The sequence below is a fragment of the Raphanus sativus genome, unplaced genomic scaffold (genome assembly GCF_000801105.2).
Source record: "Raphanus sativus cultivar WK10039 unplaced genomic scaffold, ASM80110v3 Scaffold0284, whole genome shotgun sequence".
Taxonomy (NCBI): domain Eukaryota; kingdom Viridiplantae; phylum Streptophyta; class Magnoliopsida; order Brassicales; family Brassicaceae; genus Raphanus; species Raphanus sativus.
Genome location: NW_026615604.1, coordinates 28220 through 47647, shown reverse-complemented (window position 1 = coordinate 47647; position 19428 = coordinate 28220). Strand labels below are relative to the sequence as shown.

The 19428-nt window shown below is 39.0% G+C and overlaps 1 protein-coding gene and 1 long non-coding RNA gene across 2 annotated transcripts; both read right to left on the bottom strand.

Annotated features, from left to right (window-relative positions):
* Nucleotides 1-2962: 2962 nt before the first annotated feature.
* LOC130501782 (uncharacterized) lies at nucleotides 2963-4553 on the bottom strand. The gene is made up of 4 exons (XR_008939873.1): nucleotides 4310-4553; nucleotides 3399-3882; nucleotides 3163-3312; nucleotides 2963-3080 (listed from the first exon to the last, which is right to left on the bottom strand). It is a non-coding gene; the product is annotated as an uncharacterized LOC130501782 (long non-coding RNA).
* Nucleotides 4554-13387: 8834 nt separating this feature from the next.
* On the bottom strand, nucleotides 13388-17296 carry LOC108845194 (uncharacterized). The gene is made up of 8 exons (XM_018618447.1): nucleotides 16382-17296; nucleotides 15276-16094; nucleotides 15083-15187; nucleotides 14818-14940; nucleotides 14602-14676; nucleotides 14213-14496; nucleotides 14044-14128; nucleotides 13388-13975 (listed from the first exon to the last, which is right to left on the bottom strand). Exons 1-8 carry the CDS (start codon nucleotides 17294-17296, stop codon nucleotides 13388-13390), a joined length of 2994 nt encoding a protein of 997 aa, XP_018473949.1.
* Nucleotides 17297-19428: the final 2132 nt, after the last annotated feature.

Here is a 19428-nt window from a genome sequence, read left to right as displayed (position 1 = left end):
GGATTGGTAGAATTTGTATTCTTCTGGTTTATTGGTCGGTTTTTGTTTTGTCATAAGCTAAGCTTTTCAGTCGTGACTTGTGAGTGAGAATCAGACTCCCACTTAATTTGAAGGACATGACTTGTGAGTGAGAATCAAATTTTCTTTTTCTCTATGTACTCTTGAGTGTGTTGAGATTAAAGAAGTGACCATGATAAAGAAAGATGGGAAGAAAAGAGCGAGAACATCAAGAGAACTCATTAGTCCTCAAGAAACTCATTTTGTGTTTCTCTTCTATGACCATCAACGTCTTAGATATATCAGAGGCATTTCTTACATTCACAAAACGTTCTCCCGAATGTGAAATCTTCAATTATCTGACAAACCTTCAAAGATCAGTGTTAGGAATAAGTGGAGTTCCGCAAAGCATTTTTCGGATGCGGGTTTATGAATCTCTGGTCACATTTAGAGTTATTTTGACCATGATATACTTCAGAGATTCAATCTGATAGAGTTGTGGCAAAGGATCTGAGTTCCTTGTTCATGATCGACAATGATACCAAATTCAATGTTGTTCTTGACACTGTTTCACAGATCATGAGAGATATTATCTCTGACTTTCGAAGCTGGTATGCCTTGGAACCTTTCTTGTTTATATGAATGTGTGTGATCTTGAAGATTTATATATAATATGGTCAACAAATAAAGTCTCGCTATATCATCATAGTCAATCTCTGGCTAGTTACATCTTGCTTTCAATATTGTTATCAGAATTCTCACCCTTTGTGTTATTTACTGATACTTAATCAACTTCTTAGCTTTGCTATCAGAAAAGTAAGCTTTTTGAGTGATTTCTCTTGTTTATGTTTTTGCAGCTTTTTGTGGCTAACGTCTGGTTTCACAATGCTCACAATGTTCTGTGTTCTTTTTTCTTCGGTATACAAAAGCTAAGTTTATAGTATTTTGGTATTCTAGTAATGGGCCCCTGTGTAAGCTTACTTTTGGGCATACGGATTTGCCCAAGTGAATGAGCTGCGTTTTGTCCAAACCGTATGTATGAAAAAAATAGAATTGTCAGGTGTCATTATTCCCCCAAAGAGAAAAAAAAGCCAACTTTATTATATAAGATTTTTAATCCGGTTTAGCATTGGATAACTCAAATGGTACAATCATGTTTTGGTCCATCAATGTGTTTGTATTTAGTATTTACTGGTTTTAATTATAGTCTGGGTTGATTCCCTTAATTATTTACAGATTAATTGCCTCAAATAGTAATATAATATTTTTTTGGGTTTGAACGTGGATATTGTTTTGACCAAAACTAAACATTAGTTGATTTACTTTAATTAAAAATGAAAATTATTAACTCAGTAGCAAGGGCTAGTAAATATTGTGAAAGATTAAGGAGAATTTCATATATGTACTTCAGTTTTAATAGATCAGATAGATTAGATGAACGAGATATTGCATCAGCATGTTCTTATAGACACAGATCTGGGCCCATACCGGCCTACTTATACAAAGGGCTTACATTGCAATAAGAGCCCAGTGATAGGACTTGGAAAAGACAGATCAGAGAGGTTCTTTGCCAAACTCAAATCAGATAACACGAAAGTAGGTCCCCCTCCAAGGTTACTAATACTACGTGACATATTATGATTCGTTCATATTTGGTTACAGTCGGTGGCAGATATAGAAAATATAATGAATAGAGACAAAAACAGTGAAAATGGGCAAATGTTATTGGAACCTTGGATTAGTGGGCACAAATTTGTTATTGGAACCTTGGATTAGTGGGCACAAATTGAAGGTTTTGACTTTTGACCAACCAAGCTGCAAGATACACATAATTTTTGTTGCATTTAAATTAATTGTATTTTTTAATGGGGGCAGCTGCTCTCTTCCTGTTCTACATCTGCCAGTGGTTACAACTTAATTACCTTATTGTTACGGAATGGCAGGTTCAGTTCTTATGATTATGAAAATGAGTGTTAGTAAACCCAAACAAATGTTTTTAGACAAGGGAGAAAACACAAACGGGAAGAAAGTATTTAAAGAACCCAAACATGCGAATACATTCAAACGAGTTTGAGCTAAGAACAAGTGTAACTGGAAAATTGAGCTTTAGAGCTGAAATTGCCGTGACACTAGTGGCCTTTGGATGTAGTCAACAACATGTCAAAGAACCCAACCCTGGACGAAATTGGTCTCACATGCCATGTTTCTCGTTGATACAGAAGAATCTTCACCTTGCATGTAGTAATGTTGCTGGAACTAGGGGTGGGCAAAACATCCGTAAATTTTGATTCGATCCGTTATTCGTTCCGATTCGATCCGAAAAATTCGAATATCCGTAACTTAACGAATCGAAGCAAATACTAAAATCCAATATCCGTCAAAGACGAAGCAAATCACAAATACTAATATTTTTAGAAACGGATATCCGATCCGATCCGGTATATACATATATATGTATACATGTTTATAAAATTATATAATATACATACTTTTATATCTTTATATAAGTTTTATAATGTTTTTATTCACTAAATTAACTATTTAGTTATTAAAAATTTTGAAAGTATGTAATTTTTTATAAAAAAAAATAATGAAATATTATTATTTTATTTCAGATTTTCTTCTTTTTCTTTTATTTTTATTTATTTTTTTAATTTTTTATTATTTTTTACGGATCGAATCGGATATCCGGAAAAATTCGGATATTCGTGGATATCCGATATTCCAGATATCCGAAGAGTTACGGATCGAATCGGATCGAAAAATCGAATATTCGTAAGGCACGGATCGGATCACGGATATCCTTAAAATTCCGGATATCCGCTCTGTGCCCACTCCTAGCTGGAACCTATTTATATATCCAAGTACCGAAGTAGTCTTATAATCAATATATATAACTTCTATCCCTTTTCACAAAACGAAGAAAAATGGTACTTTGTTACGTACCCAATTTGTAAAAAGGGTTCGGTGTTGCAATCCACTGCACTAGGCTGAATCGGAAATTCAGAATTGTTGGGATCACTGGGCACTGATGCTGTCCATAAGTCTTGCAACGATTTGAAAGCATGGCCTTCGACCTCAAACTATTGACGACCAATATTATTTAAAATATAATCGAGTTAGTTTTATTTCTAAAAGACATAGTTTGAGATCTATAGTGAAAACCTTAATCTTAAGTTGTTTGTTTATGTCTCCGAGTTGTCTCTCCTACCATTTCAAAAATAGATTGGTTAATACATGTATCAGTTTAGTACATAACAATATATACTTTGCCTTTTTCCGAAGATCTTCCATTTCTTCCATCATAACTTGTGTCTGCATATATATACATATGGTTTATTATATATAAACATATGATCGAATATGAAACAAGACCGATCTAAATAATAGAGGTATACAACCTTGCGTTTTCGAGTGGCAGAAAGAGCGACTTCCAGCTGCCTCTCCAACCTTTGCAGTTCCTTCACGCTCATTTCTCCAAGATCTTCTCCAAGCAAGTGCCTTGATAATTAGCATGAATATCAACAGACATCAACTATTCAGCTATATATATAATATGTATAACAGAAGATGATATGATGATCCCTATATAATTTCAAGGGCTTAGAAAACTATTAATAAACCTATTAGTGCGAACAAGAGATTCGTATTTGGATTTGAGCTTTCTCACCTCTTGACACCAATTCTGCACATGTAGGGTTATATAATGAAATGCATATAATAGCGAGAGAGTTTGAAGTAAGAGTAGTTACAAATTTAAACAGGTTCATTTATTGTATAAATCGAAAGTACGTATATACACATGCCTGTGTAGACTCCTCAGGCCTATTATTGCTCAGAGAACAGTTGTAGCAACGATGATACCGTTCAATTGTTCTTTCAACTCTGCAAATTCAGCAGAAAATATTATTACACACAAGAGATCATTAGCTTAATTATGTATAAAGATTTTTCTTACAAAAGGAAACCCTAACTTTATATTCTAAGCCCCGTCTGAATTTTGGCATCTTCACAAGTTTAAAGAATCTAGATCTAAATAAAATATCAAACAATAAAGTAGAACGTACGAACGGACCCATTGGCTTATAATAATGGATCCAAGAAAGAGAGACAGAGATAGTATAACGATGAACCCTAGTTACCATAGGATAAAAGACGCAATCTTTAAGAATACCCACCCACAAGACAAAAGCTTGATCATATTCTTGAATCGTACAGTATAGCTAGTAATAAGAGAGTCCATTTAATAATCAATTTATAGGAACCTAACTATATTGAATATAAAGGGAGCTACGAAGGAGCATAAATGTACCCGACACTGCCGAACTCGTAGAGCTTGCCGCGGCTAGAGAAGACGATGAGAGCAACTTCAGCATCGCAGAGAACAGAGAGCTCATAAGCTTTCTTTAACAACCCGTTTTTTCTTTTTGAGAAGGTCACTTGTCTATTGATTTTGTTTTCTATCATCTTCATCTCCACTCTCCCTCTTCCCATACTTCTTTCTCCTTTTTCTTGATACTGAGTTCCTCTCTCCTCAAGAACCGCTAATCTTTTGTAGATAAAAAGGAATATATGTATCGTACACGACAATGTGTTTTATATATATGTAACCCATTGTTAATTTATATATTTTCTTTTAGATTAATTTATATATTTGTTGTTAGATTAATCTCTTCAGTGACCTTTTAATTAATATTTTTATATTTTCTTCTTCACATTTTAGTATAGTGAATAATCTTATATCCGTGTTTTCAACTGTCCTCTAAGTAAGTGATACCAAATAACGAGATTTTTTTTTGTAAGAAGTAGAAAATTCAAATACATAAACAGTCAATTTTTGATGGAACAAAATGGAACTGTTCTCGTAGTATTTAGCTCTAAAATACCTGAGAATGGAACTCTGCTTGCAACAGTGGGACCAGTAAAAATTTCCATTCGTTTCCCCTTTTGGATAACTCAATTTTCTTCCTTTTCTTTGCTTTTCAAAGATACTCAAACCCAAAGGAATTCATTTTTTTTCAAATGTTATGGTTCAGGTCCATGGTCACTAAATGTTCTTTTTTTGGCTTAATGATTACTAATTTTTATATAATTAGTACTCTTGTCTAGTTTGCAAAAAAATATTAGTTGTCTATTGGTATGAAACTATGAAGCATGATCGCTTATTTTTTTCTGTCATAACCGCCTTTAATATAAATTAAGGCTTTGACTGAAACATATTTTTAGAGTAAATAGTTGAATAGAAAATTTAGTTATTCCTAATTAATCTCATAAATTACCAATCATGTGAAAGCATTTTTTATTTCTTCCAATTACTATTAAAATGGAGGACAATGTTACACTGGTATACACATGAGTAAAAAAGTATGTTTTTTGTTGAGAGATTGGGTGAAATATACCCACCAAGAACCCATATTAGGCGAATGCTCATCGATTTGGATAAGGCAAAAAGGACTAACCTTTCTTCCTGGAATGGACGATTTTGCCCCTTTCTTGTTTCACGGTTGTTCGGCGTTTTGCAGAAAGCGTTGTCAGAAAGCAGAAAAAGGGAGATTTGGTTGATGCGTGTGCAGAAGCACGTGTCTGACACAAGGATGCGCCGGAGCCGACGAACCACTGGGTAATAACGAGTCCCTTACTCGTTATGATGACAAAAGCTTCGGTAACCGGAACTATGGTTGCGTTTTGGGTTTAGTGGATGGTACTATGGACAATAGCTTGGAATATATATAATTAGCAGAGGGCTGAGGGATTAGTGTGGGAGATTAAGCGAAAACGAAAACTGTGAACTGGAGTTTAGAGGTTTGAAACTCGATTGACAGTGATCGTTCTCTCTTAGGGGAAAGGTATGGATTCTTCTCAAAGATGATAAACTCTAAATAAACTTGTTTGTTTATAAACTTAGTTAGTAGACATTGTTGAGGAAGCAACGACACTGTTGGTGAAACTCAGACTAACTGTGTTTGTGTTTGTGCAGGAACCAACGACATTGTTGAGTACGAACAATGGGACATCTTGTGAGAGTAATGGTTGGTAACTGGCACCGACTTGCCCAGGGAACGTGGAAGTTCGGCATCCAACAGTCAGAGGTGAAATACGATCTTGTGTTGAAGGAGAATGAGAGTTACGAGTCGTTGGTGTCAATGGTGAGGGAAAAATACCAAGTTTTTTGGGCGAGCCTGTCGTCTTGACATTTGACTTCCCTGACTGGATGAAAGTTCCTGGAGACTTCACCAAACCGCCTCTTGAGATACTGGAAGACCAAGATGTTGCGCTCTTCATGGCTGTGAGGATGGAATTCGCCAGCTTGGTGCTATGCGTGGTTTATGGTAGCATGGAAGTGGGCGAGTTCCGCAGAATCCGTAGGGATGAGTTCGGCCTTACAGAAGACGGGACCGACGTTGTGCCACCTAAACCAGTGCCATGGAGAGATAGAGTTAACCTAAATCACTGTATACAAATCGATAAAATAGTGTGTTAACTGTTAAGTATGTTTACGCGTGACAAAAACAAATTTACCGGATATATTCAATGCTCTGTTGCGTTCACAGATGATTAGTCTAGTTATATAGTGTGATAGGTGCTAAGTTTGGTAGTTATAGTGTTAACATTTAATTTAGCAGTGTTACCAGTGGTCTTAGCATTGTTCACACGGTAGTAACAGTGTTATTAATGTGGTTACCGACTGTTTAGTTCTGGCTGTTAATATAACTATTTCGTTATCAGAAAACATTACACCTTGGCGCGTAACAAAAATAGTATACCACAAATTATAATGTTGGCTGTTAATATAACGATTTCGTTAACAGAGAACATTCTATCTTAGCGCGTAACATTAAACCAAAAATAATTATGTTAGCGTATGTTGTCTAATTTGCTATTATAATTTAATTTTGGCAAACGTAATATATCTAGTTGTTAAGCTGGGTAATTAAATGCTAAAAATGTGGATGTATGCTCAGGTTTTCGTACGGGGGGTTACCTCCAAGTGAGCGAGGAGAAGTTGATGACCATCTGCAGCACTGAGCAGATGGCGGAAATAAGAAGAACCGCTTTACGCATGACAAAGCATCAGATTTTCCGCTCCCTTGAGGTCGTTGATGATATAACCTCGGAGACAGATTCATCAGATGGGTTGGAGGTTTTCACCCATGATGATGAGGGTATGATCCGCCTAGAGGACGTTCCTACAGAACCAGAAGCAGAAGCGAACCTAACACTGGCAATATGTATAATATAATAGCATTAAATGTTATTTTCCATATATTAACATATGTTAATCGGTAACTTAACCAGTGATCTGTTAATAATTAAATTAGCAGCACCCGGTGGGTCCTCCTACAAAGGGAAGGGGTTAATGACAGAGCCAGAAGAGCCAGCAGTTGAGTTGTTAACCATGCAGATTGGTTCAGGGTCTGGTTATGGGAACACTCAGGAGGATGATGTTCCCCTAGGAAATCATGGAGACGATGCTGGATGGAGAGAAGGTTTAAGTTTTGCCGGCTAACAAATAAATTAGCGGTTACATTATAACTTATATGCAAAAACAATAAGTACATGCTAACCGAAATATTTTTCAACAGGTGATGAGAAAATGGAAAATAATGGTCATCTATACGTAGGCCAACTCTTCCTCGACAGGGATGCTTTCAAAGTCCACATGTCGCTCCATGCACTGGCTAACAAGTACCGATTCTTCGTGAGAAAGTCTGAGCCCGGGAAAGTTGTACTGGAATGCAACGGAGTTAACTGCCACTGGCGTGTGTACGCCGTTAAGAACGCTGGGTGCAGCCGATTTGAAATCAAAACCTTGCATAGTACCCACCAGTGTACTGTTGACGAGAGGGGGGAGTTCAGAAGACATGCAACCGCGTCGATTGTAGGAGGGATGATGAGGAGCAAGTATGTTGCCACGGGGAGTGGACCAAGGCCCGCAGCTTTGAGGGAGATGATGAGGACAGATCACAGCGTTCCGATATCCTACTGGACAGCTTGAAAATCAAGGGAAATTGCTATCGAGAATGGACGTGGCAATGTTGATGAAGCATACAGTACTTTACCTTCCTATCTCCAGCAGTTAGCAGTCGCGAATCCTGGGACACTAGTGGCATTGGAAACAAGCAAAGGAGCAGGCGGTGTGCAGCGTTTCAAATACCTATTCCTCTCGTTTGGGGCAAACATCAAAGGATTACCATTCATGAGGAAGGTGATCATCATCGATGGAACACACTTGAAGGGGAAGTTTGCAGGTTGTTTACTCACGGCAAGTGCATAGGATGAGAACTATCAAATATTTCCAATTGCATTTGGGATAGTGGACAGTGAGAATGAACCTTCATGGACGTGGTTCTTCAACAAACTCCTTGCTGTGGTTCCTGATGCTGAGGACTTGGTATTTGTCTCTGATAGACACACTGCAATCTACTCTGGTATTCGTAGAGTAAGCACCAAAACCGTTATCTATTTTATTACTCGCTAAGTTATATTTTTGCAGTTAAATATTACGGAAACCAGAAAATTAGCGGTTAAGTTTAATGGTAGATGTTAATTATGTTTTGTCGTTTGTAACAGGTGTACCCTGCAGCTAAGCATTGTGCTTGCTTGCTACATCTCCAGCGAAATGTCCAGACTATATTCAAGAAGAAGCATTTGCTATACATTCTGGGTAAGGCAGCAAGAGCTTACAAAGTGGAGGAGTTCTACATCCACTTCAACGAGCTCAAGCAGGTTGACATAGCTTGTGCGGATTATCTGATCAGGATCGGGCTTGAGCACTGGGCACGGTCTCAGTTTGACGGAGTGAGATACAACATCATGACCAGCAACCTCGCTGAATCCCTGAACGCCGCACTGTCTGAGGCTCGGGAATACCCAATCGTGCCACTACTTGAGTACATTAGGTCCATGATGATGGGATGGTTTTCCGTGAGACGTGATGCAGCCGCAAAGAATGTTGGTGCGCTAACTCCAAAGGTAACGGATATCATCACGCAGAACTTCACAGCGTCTACCGGATATGCTGTGAACCACATCATAAACCATGAGTTCGAGGTTGTCGATGGGAATGGGATGTATCACCGTGTGGATCTTCAGAAGCATACTTGCTCTTGCAAGGAATTTGACGCGCTGGCCATCCCTTGTACACATGCAGTAGCCACTTCTATATACGCAAGGGAGTCTGTTGAGAGCAAGGTTGCTCAGTTCTACACCACCATTAACTGGGCATCATCGTACAGTGGGGCCATCAACCCTGTGGATCAGGCCAAGGTTGCTGTTTACAAGTTCGGTGTGGATGGTGAGGATGGCCACCTGCGTCCTCCAGCAACTCGCTGTCCCCCTGGGAGGCCAAGGAAGGCGCGTATGCCATCACGTGGAGAATTTAAGGTAACTGACGTTTATCAGTTATATTATCGGTTTACCCGCAACTGATTTCCTTACCGACTAAGATATGTTTTAACATCAAAAACAATGTCTGCTTGCAGATGGTAGGTGCTTTCAAGCGCCGCAGGACTTGTAGCAGGTGTGGAGCAAGTGACCACAACAAGGTCACTTGTAAGATGCCTATCTGAAGCTGATGAAAGAGACTATGTATGTAGGGGTGAGTGGAGTTGTTATGTTTCTTTTGTAATGGTCAAATCTGGGGCGACCTTCTCTTGTTGTGATGTACTAAGAGATCTCATGTACTAAACTAAGTTCCCCTAAGCTTCCCACGTTGACACATATGTATGTGCAATGGAGGGTATGAATAAGGACTCCCCCGTTTATGTTATGAAAAATTTGCATCTTCTACTCTTAGCCGCTAAGTACAAATTTCCCATTCTCTAATTGTTTATTTAGATTATGAAATATAAGTAAGGAACCAGTAACCAATTTGGTAACTTATATGAAAATGGTAGATTTAGAGACATTACATAAAGAACGATAACAACTCTGCTTAGCTATTTAAGTATATAAAGTAACGAGTCTCATAACTTGTTAACATATAAGAGTATATACATTAATTTATCAACCGAATGCTAACTTTGATGGTAACTTAGATCAAAACTCCCTATTGATTAGTGAACCCATGGGCAAAAATCAAAGATACTAACCTCTTATTAGCCGTTAATTTTATAAATTACCGAACTAACGAGGCTCGTTTCATCATACAGGATAGGTTAACCGTTAAGGCAAATATCAAAGATACTTGCCTCTTATTTCACCTCTACATATCAAACCATGTCTTCCCAGCAAGACTCGAAAACCCCTAATTAAAGCCTCGCTTCCCATCAAAACTATACCCTAACACCCATCAGGGGAGTAGTCAACCCATGGGCAAAAAATGTTAGCCGTTAAGTGCACACGTTAGAGAACTAACAAATTGTGTTATATGATATATGATAAGTATCTTCGACAGTTGCCCATGGGTTGACTAATCCCCGGAGGGGTGTTAGGGTATAGTTTTGATGGGAAGCCTGGCTTTAATTAAGGGTTTTCACCTCCTGACTATACCCATTTATTTGTTAAATATTAAACAGACTACCTTTAAAAACACCATGGTTTATCTTAGCCGTTAAGTTTATACGTTACCGATATAATAAATTTCGGTAAATATGTTATGATAGGTTTTCCAATTTCGGTGAACCCAAATTCAAAGCGTAGCCTCCCATCAAAACTATACCCTAACCCCCCCTATGGATTAGTCAACCCTTGGGCAAATTTCAAAGACACTTACCTTTGAAACACAAAATGTTGGCCGTTAAGTGTACAGAGTAGAGAACAACCAAAATTGGTTATATCATATATGATAAGTTATCAAGAGGTGAAAACAAAAAATCAAAGCTATACCCTAACACCCCCTATTGAGTAGTGAACCCAAGGGCAAAAATCTAAGATACTTACCTCTTATTAGCCGTTAAGTTTATACGCTACCGAACTAACGAGGTTTGTTTAATCATATAGGATAGGTTAACCGTTAAGGCAAATATCAAAGAAACTAACCTCTTATTTCACCTCTCCATATCAAACCATGTCTTCCCATCAAGAGGTGAAAACCCAAATTCAAAGCATGTCTACCCATAAAAACTATACCCTAACACCCCCTATGGATTAGTCAACCCATGGACAAATATCAAAGACATTTACATTTGAAACAAAAAATGTTAGCCGTTAAGGGTACATGTTAGAGAAATAAGTCATTTTGTTATTTGATATATGATAAGTTATAAAGAGGTGTAAACCAAAAATCAATGCCTATCCTTCCATCAAAACTATATCCTAACACCCCCTACTGATAACTGAACCCGTGGGCAAATATGAACCCTTTAAAACATCATCCATTAACCGTTAAGGGTATATGTTATCGAACCAACGTAGTTCTTTAAATCATATACGATATGTTACCAAGATATGAAAATCCCTAATAAAATATTAAATATTACAAATAGTTGCCTTCTAATTACATTTGTTAGCCTTTAAGTTTATCCATTAACAAACCAAAATTGAAAGCGTAGCCTCCCATCAAAACTATACCTTAACACCCCCTATGGATTAGTCAACCCATGGGCAAATATCAAAGACACTTACCTTTCAAACACAAATTGTTGGTCGTTAAGTGTACAGATTAGAGAACAAGCAAAATTGGTTATATGATATATGATAAGTTATCAAGAGGTGAAAAACACAAATCAAAGCCTAGCCTCCCATCAAAACTCTAACACCCCCTACTGATTAGTGAACCCATGGGCAAAACTCAAAGATACTAACCTCTTATTAGCTGTTAAGTTTATACGTTACCGTACAAACGAGGTTCGTTTAATCATACATGATAGGTTAACCAATAAGGCAAATATCAAAAATACTAGCCTCTTATTTCACCTCTCCATATCAAACAATGTCTTCCCATCAATAGATGAAAACTCCTAATTAAAGCCTCGCTTCCCATCAAAACTATACCCTAACACCCCTTCGGGGAGTAGTCAACCCATGGGCAAATATCAAAGACAGTTACCTTTGAAACACATAATGTTAGCCGTTAAGTGTACAAGTTAGAGAACTAATTAATTTTTTATATGATATATCATAAGTGTCTTCGACATTTGCCCTTGGGTTGACTAATCCCCGGAGGGGTGTTAGGGTATAGTTTTGATGGGAAGCGAGGCTTTAATTAGGGGTTTTCACCTCCTAACTACACCCATTTATTTGTTAAATATTAAATAGACAACCTTTAAAAACACAATGGTTTATCATAGCCGTTAAGTTTATACGTAACCGATCTAATAAAATTCGGTAAATATGTTATTATAGGTAATCCAATTTCGGTAAACCCAAATTCAAAGCGTAGCCTCCCATCAAAACTATACCCTAACCCCCCCTATGGATTAGTCAACCCATGGGCAAATATCAAAGACAATTACCTTTGAAACACAAAATGTTGACCGTTAAATTTACACGAAAGAGAACTACCAAAATTGGTTATATGATAAATGATAAGTTATCAAGACGTGAAAACCACCAATTAAAGCTATACCCTAATACCCCCTATTGAGTACTGAACCCATGGGCAAAAATCAAAGATACTAACCTCTTATTAGCCATTAAGTTTACACTTTACCGAACTAACGAGGTTCGTTTAATCATATAGGATAGGTTATTCGTTAAGGCAAATATCAAAGAAACTAACCTCTTTTTTCACCTCTCAATATCAAACCTATACCCTATAAGAGGTGAAAACCCAAATTCAAAGCATGTCTACCTATGGGTTGAAACAAAAAACTGTTAGCCGTTAAGGGTACAAGTTAGAGAACTAACACATTTTGTCATTAGATATATGATAAGTTATAAAGAGGTGAAAACCAAAAATCAATGCCTATCCTCCCATCAAAACTATACCCTAACACCCCCTATTGATTACTGAACCCGTGGGCAAATATGAACCCTTTAAAACATCATCCATTAGCCGTTAAGGGTATATGTTATCGAACAAACAATGTTCTTTAAATCATATACGATATGTTATCAAGATATGAAAACCCCAAATATAATATTAAAAATTACAAATAGTTGCCTTCCAATTACATTTGTTAGCCTTTAAGTTCATCCATTAACAACCTAAGTAATAGTGTTATATAAGAAAGGAGAGAATATGAAGATATGAGAACCCAAACCACACTAAGTTAGCCGTTAAATAGAAACGTTAGCGTGCTAATGAAATTTGTTAGATCATATATGATAGGTTATCAAGTGGTGGAAATAAATGATAAAGTGGGAATAACTAAAGAAAATTTTTAGTTCAGGCATTATATAAGTAAGTTCCATAGAGTTGTGGGTCTTAAAAACAAAGTACTAAAACACAAAAGCACATAAGCTTCTGAATACCGAAATAAGTCAAAGAGATAAGGAGGAAACAACATTAACGAGAGAGGGACTCGAAGTATTTGACGGCCAATTGCTTGGATGCATCGGGAAGCAGACGAGGAGTGATAGCCTTGCAACCATCCAGACCATCCGCAGCATGAGCTTCGATCAGAAGAACAGTCATGACTGCTGCATCTGTCTTACTGGATGTCTGAGGTATACCCTTGCACCTGGTCACTGCAAAAGCCTTCAACCCCGCGTTGTTTTCGGGATAGCCGTTGTACTTAAGAACATATGGGATGAGGTTAGCAATTGGGTTAAGCTCTTTCTTCACCATGTTGTCGCTTCTAAGGGATGTGTTGCAGTCCAGCACATAGATCATGCATGCTTTAGCATCGATGCAAACTCCAACCCAGTGTTGTCTGTCGATGTTGAAAGGGAAATAGATCCTCTCGATCGACTTCTCGAAGGGTTTCCCCAAGGGCACGTCTGAAAACTTCAGCCTCGGACGATCTTTCACTGCTGTCTTCACGAATCGAGAGTGTTGATTCATTAAAGATGAGGGGAGGGTGGTGTCGTATATAGCAACATTATTACCATAGGCTTGACCTCGGGAAACAAAGCCGACCAGGGCATCCACAACCTGAAAAAGAAAAACAATAAGTTGCCTTTCAATGGAACATACTAAAAGTTCAGAGGAGAGACGTTTACCCCCGTAGGTAATAGACTCTTGCGGTGTCCAATATCACGGAACTCGGATGAAGTAATGCAGTAGCCGTTAGGGAGATTTGCGTACCTACTAACATAATAGTTAACGGTTAAGAATATATTTGTATGTTACGAAACTAGGTTGGCTGTAAACAAAATTTCAGCTACTTACGGATGCTTTGCCACCGTCTGCTCCATTAGCTTAAAACGTTCCTCAAGATCGGGGATAATGTAATAACCGGCGGTTACTTTCAGATCACACTTGTAGTCTTGGAGACCAGCAGGGACTAGCCTAGGCCTTTTGCTCTTACGCTGCTCCATGACTTCTCCGTCTTGTTCCTTAGTTGCTTCAACAAAGGTTATCGTATTGGGGTTCTCAATGGCAACAGACGCTTCTTCCTGCGAGAGTCCGATTGAGAAAGACGGCATTTCGATTGGATTTAAATGTTCGTTCATCTGATTGCGTTTGGAGACACAGCGGAATTCAGCTAATAATTTGAAACACAAGCAGAGAGGGTCCAAATTTTAGGTGCAGTTCTAACGATTGACTAATGAAATTACCTCCTCCATGGCAACTTCATGAGAAACCGCCTCCTCAGCATCCGTACTGCTCACTCCCATTCGGTTATTTTTCACCTACGTGCCATTGATGTACAAGCAAATACTAAACGATTAATAGGTTGGTAAGGAATATTCTTTTGCAGTAAGTAATATGTTTACAGTGATATATAATTGTAAGTGTTAAGTAATTACGTAGGTGCAAATACAAATGTTTACCTGTTCTTCTTCTTCTTCTTCTGCGTCCTTTCCTTGGTCCTCGCTTTGCTGATCAAGGATTTGTGCGTCTACAACCGCCTCCCCAACAGCCGTACTGCTGCTGCCCATTGGGTTATTTTTCCCCTGCGGGCCATTGTTGTACAAGAAAATCGTTAACGATAAATAAGTTGGTAAGGAACATTTTATAGCTGCAACAATTACGTTCGGCAGTGATATCGAAGTTTAACTGTTAAGAAATAATTTAGTTGAAAATTTAAATGTTAACCTGGTCTCCCTCCTCTCTGTCCTGACCTTGTTGCACGTTTTGCTGTCGAGTGAGTTGTGCGTCAGCAACCGCTGGTTGCTCTGGCGAAATGAGTTCGGAGGGGACCTAAGAATATACAACCCTTCAATTATAGGTGAACGACAAACAATATTTTCAAAGATAAACTATTAGGTGGGCAAGATAAAAATATTACCTGTACCCCACCAACGTTGGGCGCTACGTCGGAACTTAGCGGATGAGATTGGGCGTTAACATCTAATACTGGACTTAGGGGTTCGTTGGTTTGGATCGTAGCCTCAACATGTGTTGTCCCAGCAATGTTGTCAACATCAGCTTCTATATCGAGATCACGAAGGACGAAGTTGATGCGGAACTCCGCAGCTTCAGATGGAGTGCTGTGTATTGGCAAATTTGGAATCCCAAGATTAGGAGGGTGGGGGCGAACATCATTAGGAGACAGAGGTTGCTGAGACTGCTGAGGAGGGATGTCGTCAACCGGAACTTCGCCGCTTGAGCTGCGCTGGCCAATTACTTCAGATATAAACTGGGTAAGTGACGCTTCTATAGTCTTCAGTTGGCGTACAAGGGCGTCGCCGATTTTCCTATCAATGTCCTCGAACGCGAGCTGCTGGGATAGGATAGTAGATGCGCCAAGCTTCTCAAACTTGTCTTCTATCGCTTGGTAGATACGCTTCTCCAAAGCGATGATTTCTTGACGTATAAAAGTTTGAGTGCCAGTGTCAGAACTCTGCCCTACAGTTGCCTCCCCACCGTGCTCCTTCTGCTTTTTTTCCTTTGGTTCTTTCTCCTTTTGTTTCTTTCCCGACTTAAGACCACCGAGATCATTTTGGTTGACACCACCTTTGAACATCTCCTTTCGGAAAACAAATCCTGAGTTAATCAGACGGACCATATTATCTACCGCCAAATCCACCAACTCGTCAACCCACGTGAAATCTTTTCCAGTTGACCATCCTTCGTGCGGGTCATCTAGAATGCACTTCACAGGTACCTGCAATAAAAACGGGATGAATGTAACAATTATTTTGGCTTCTAAGTAATTGTGGTATAGGAATGGTAATAAACGTTAGCAGCTAACGGGACAATTAACAATCAAGTGTGTATGTTAACTAGCTAACCAAACAAAATAACATGGGTTGGTGGTTCCTAAAAAAAGCTTTAAAACATCTTAGCGTCTAAACAATCAATTATCCTTATATACTGAAGTTAACTGTAAACAAATAACTAGTTCATCAAACCATCCTAATTAATGCGTGGCCAAAGGAAGAATTTCATTACCTCGCACTCGACGTCTGCACTCTTAGCATGACCGGGAATCAGACAGTACTTTGGCGCCTTTGATGTTGTTTCCTGCGGCATCAAGTTTTCATCTTCTGGCGGTGCTTCTTCTTCACCGGTCTCAAGATCACTATTGGAATCAACAATGACAATTGGGTCTGACTTACTGATTTCTTCTTTCAAAACAGGGACGGCCGCCAAAAGCACAAGCTGAATTGCATCAACATACCCGCGAATCGCGACAGACATATGAGAAAGTTGCTCTTCATCCTTAGAAATAAGAGAGGTAGCGAGCAATTGGAAAGAAGCTCTGCCCCAAGGGTAGGCAAGAAACTCGTCTAAGTTTCTAATCATTTCAACATGCTCCGGCATGATTCGAGGTATGTGAGAAGAAAGAAAAAGGATCGAAGATGTAATTGCAAGACAAGCAAACTTAATCCTCGCCTCTTTGCCTCTAACATGCTTGTTCTTCAACATGCCGATGGCCGTGTCCACCGTACAGAACTTCAGGGACCCTAGAAGCTCATGCCAGTAAAGCTTCTCCTTCAATGGGTTTCTGTTCTTCTGAGGCTTGGGTTCCGGTAACTGATCGCAATTCAATCCGGTGACAATTGCAAACTCACGAAGTGACATCCTAACCGGCCGGCCCGCAAACAAAAACCACACCTCATATAGTTTGTTAACTTTGAGGATCCTCACGACGATGTATTGTCCAAACGCACCTGAGAATGGAGGGTTCTCATAGATATCCAAAATCTTCGCGAAGGTAGAATTTCGAAGAAACTCTAACTCATCGGGTTCTAGGGCTTGGAGAAGGTTCTCGGTCCTCTTCATTCGGTGGTACGAGTTGACTCGCTCACCGAGTGGTTCTTCGCCGGCGGCGAACATTCTAGGTGGTAGCACCTCTTCGGTCATCTCGGCGTTAGTCTAGAACGATGACTGTGGTTTTTGGATAAAGAGGGCTAATTGGAAAGAAGATGATGAAGAAGATAACGGATTACGAAAGAGAAGGAGTGAGAGATGAATTTAAATAAGAGGAATTTTAGTTGGGGGATGTGAACAGAGACACCTGCGAATAAATGCAACTGTCCGTTAGCGCGGTTCACGAAAGGTTACACTAACACTCTATCGAGTGATTTAGCAGTAAAAGGAATTACACCAATCTATTAACCAATGGAAAAAGAGGGAGTGCCCGATAAATATCAAGCGCGTGGCAGGCCTACTCCGTATAGGTTGGCGTGGTAATGAGGGGTAAAATCGTCAATGAAAAATGGTTTGTTTGGTTAGGGATAAGCCATCAATTATCGGTTTGGTTAGGGGTAATTATACCAATTTCTCTTTTTTGTTTTGTTTTCCAGTTTACTCCATTTCTCTCTCTCTCCCAGTTTTATTTTTTCACTATTTTCAAATTTTTATCCCCTCACGTTTACTCCAAAATTATCAATTACACCTTAAATAAATAGCCGTGTCTCAGTATATTTAGTTAAAATGTCTTTTTAACCTTAGTTGAACGAAGTTGTTTACGTATGAAACTAATGCTGATTATTTTTTTACCAATATTCGAAAATTTCATTGGTCAAAAGCAGAGCAAATAATTCATCATCGTTTTTGGAGATCCTCACATATTTGGTTAAATATAGTAAGATGTTAGGTAAAAGAGTCCTATAAACGAAACTGATGCTCTTTCCGCTATAAATTATTTGAAATATTTTTTTTTTTTTATGAATGAATGCTAAATTATTATTCATCAAAAAACCTTTGTACATCAAGTGTGTCTTATTTTGAAGAGAAAAGAACTACTTCTACCCCTGTTTCTTTACCTAAACTCCATTGCTGTATCCTAAAGAAACCCGCCCAAAAAAAAATATTTACAAGCGAGTACCAAACCAGTATGAAAGCATCCCATCAAATCCTTTTATTCTTTTGGACTGAGCCAGACTAAGCTTGTTCCTGATGGCTTTGTCGAGGAGCTTGATCAAGACTTGGGGAGGAAGACCCTGCTCTCCATGACGTCGTCTGTTGCGCTCCCTCCACAGAGAGTACAAACTGGCTTGAAAAGCATATCTGAGGCAGAAGAGTTTCTTTTTATCCATTCTCGAAGCCGAGAGCATCACCACTAAGCTGGACCAATCAGTAGTGAAAGTTCTTTGCAAAATCCCTCGAGTAAGGTGATCCCATACCTGAGCAGAATAGGAGCACTCAAAGAAGAGGTGATTCCTAGTTTCAGGGGCATTCTTACACATGACACAAGTAGAATCAACTCCTTGGGTCCACTGAGAAACTCGATCCATTGTTGAAAGTCTGTCCCTCATTGCAAGCCAAGTCATGAAAGAGAACTTTGGAGTGGCTTGAGAGAACCAGACAAAGCCAGACCAGGAGCACTGCACCTTAGATTCTCTGACTAGCAGCCAAGTTTCGCGGGTAGAGAAAGTTGGTTTATAACCCGAGGAGCACTTCCACAGGTCAATGTCTTCCCCACTATCCGACTGATTGGCCGGACACGAGTCCAACTCCTTGATGATATCTCGTAAAATATGGCGCCTGTAGTTTCTTTTCCTCCGGGGAAGATGAACAGCATCCGCAACCGTAGCTGCTCTCTGAATCCCAATATCTATTGTGCCTCCTTCTCCTAACAGCTCAGCTAAAACTCCCAACAGAGACCAACGATCATACCAGAATGATGTGTGACGCCCATTACCAACAGCCTTCATGTGGAAGGACTTAGCAATGTCTCTCAGCTTCAACATTTTTCTCCACATCCAGGAGCCTGCCTGGGTCTTAACGCTGATCTCCCAAAAGCTCTTCTTTTTTAACAGGTTATTTTGGATGCAAATCCACTTCCCCCAAAGAGACTTTCCCGTGAACATTCTCCAAATAAGCTTCAAACCATAGACTAGATTGACCTCTTTCAAGGGTCTAATCCCCACACCACCTTCTTTCTTGGGTCTACAGACATCTTCCCAGGCAACCTTAGCATTTGTAGGCTTTAACTGTGGACCCGACCAGAGGAAAGCCGAGCAGAGTTTCTCAATCTCTTTGATACACTT

Bases quoted from the DNA above. Each gene is read 5' to 3' on its own strand.
- LOC108845194 (XM_018618447.1), bottom strand. From the start codon at position 17,296: ATGACCGAAGAGGTGCTACCACCTAGAATGTTCGCCGCCGGCGAAGAA. The intron at 15,188-15,275 runs GTAATATTTTTA...GTATATTCTTAG, and splicing joins CCAACGTTGGTGGGGTACAG to GTCCCCTCCGAACTCATTTC. The intron at 14,129-14,212 runs GTAAGTAGCTGA...TTATGTTAGTAG, and splicing joins CAGACGGTGGCAAAGCATCC to GTACGCAAATCTCCCTAACG.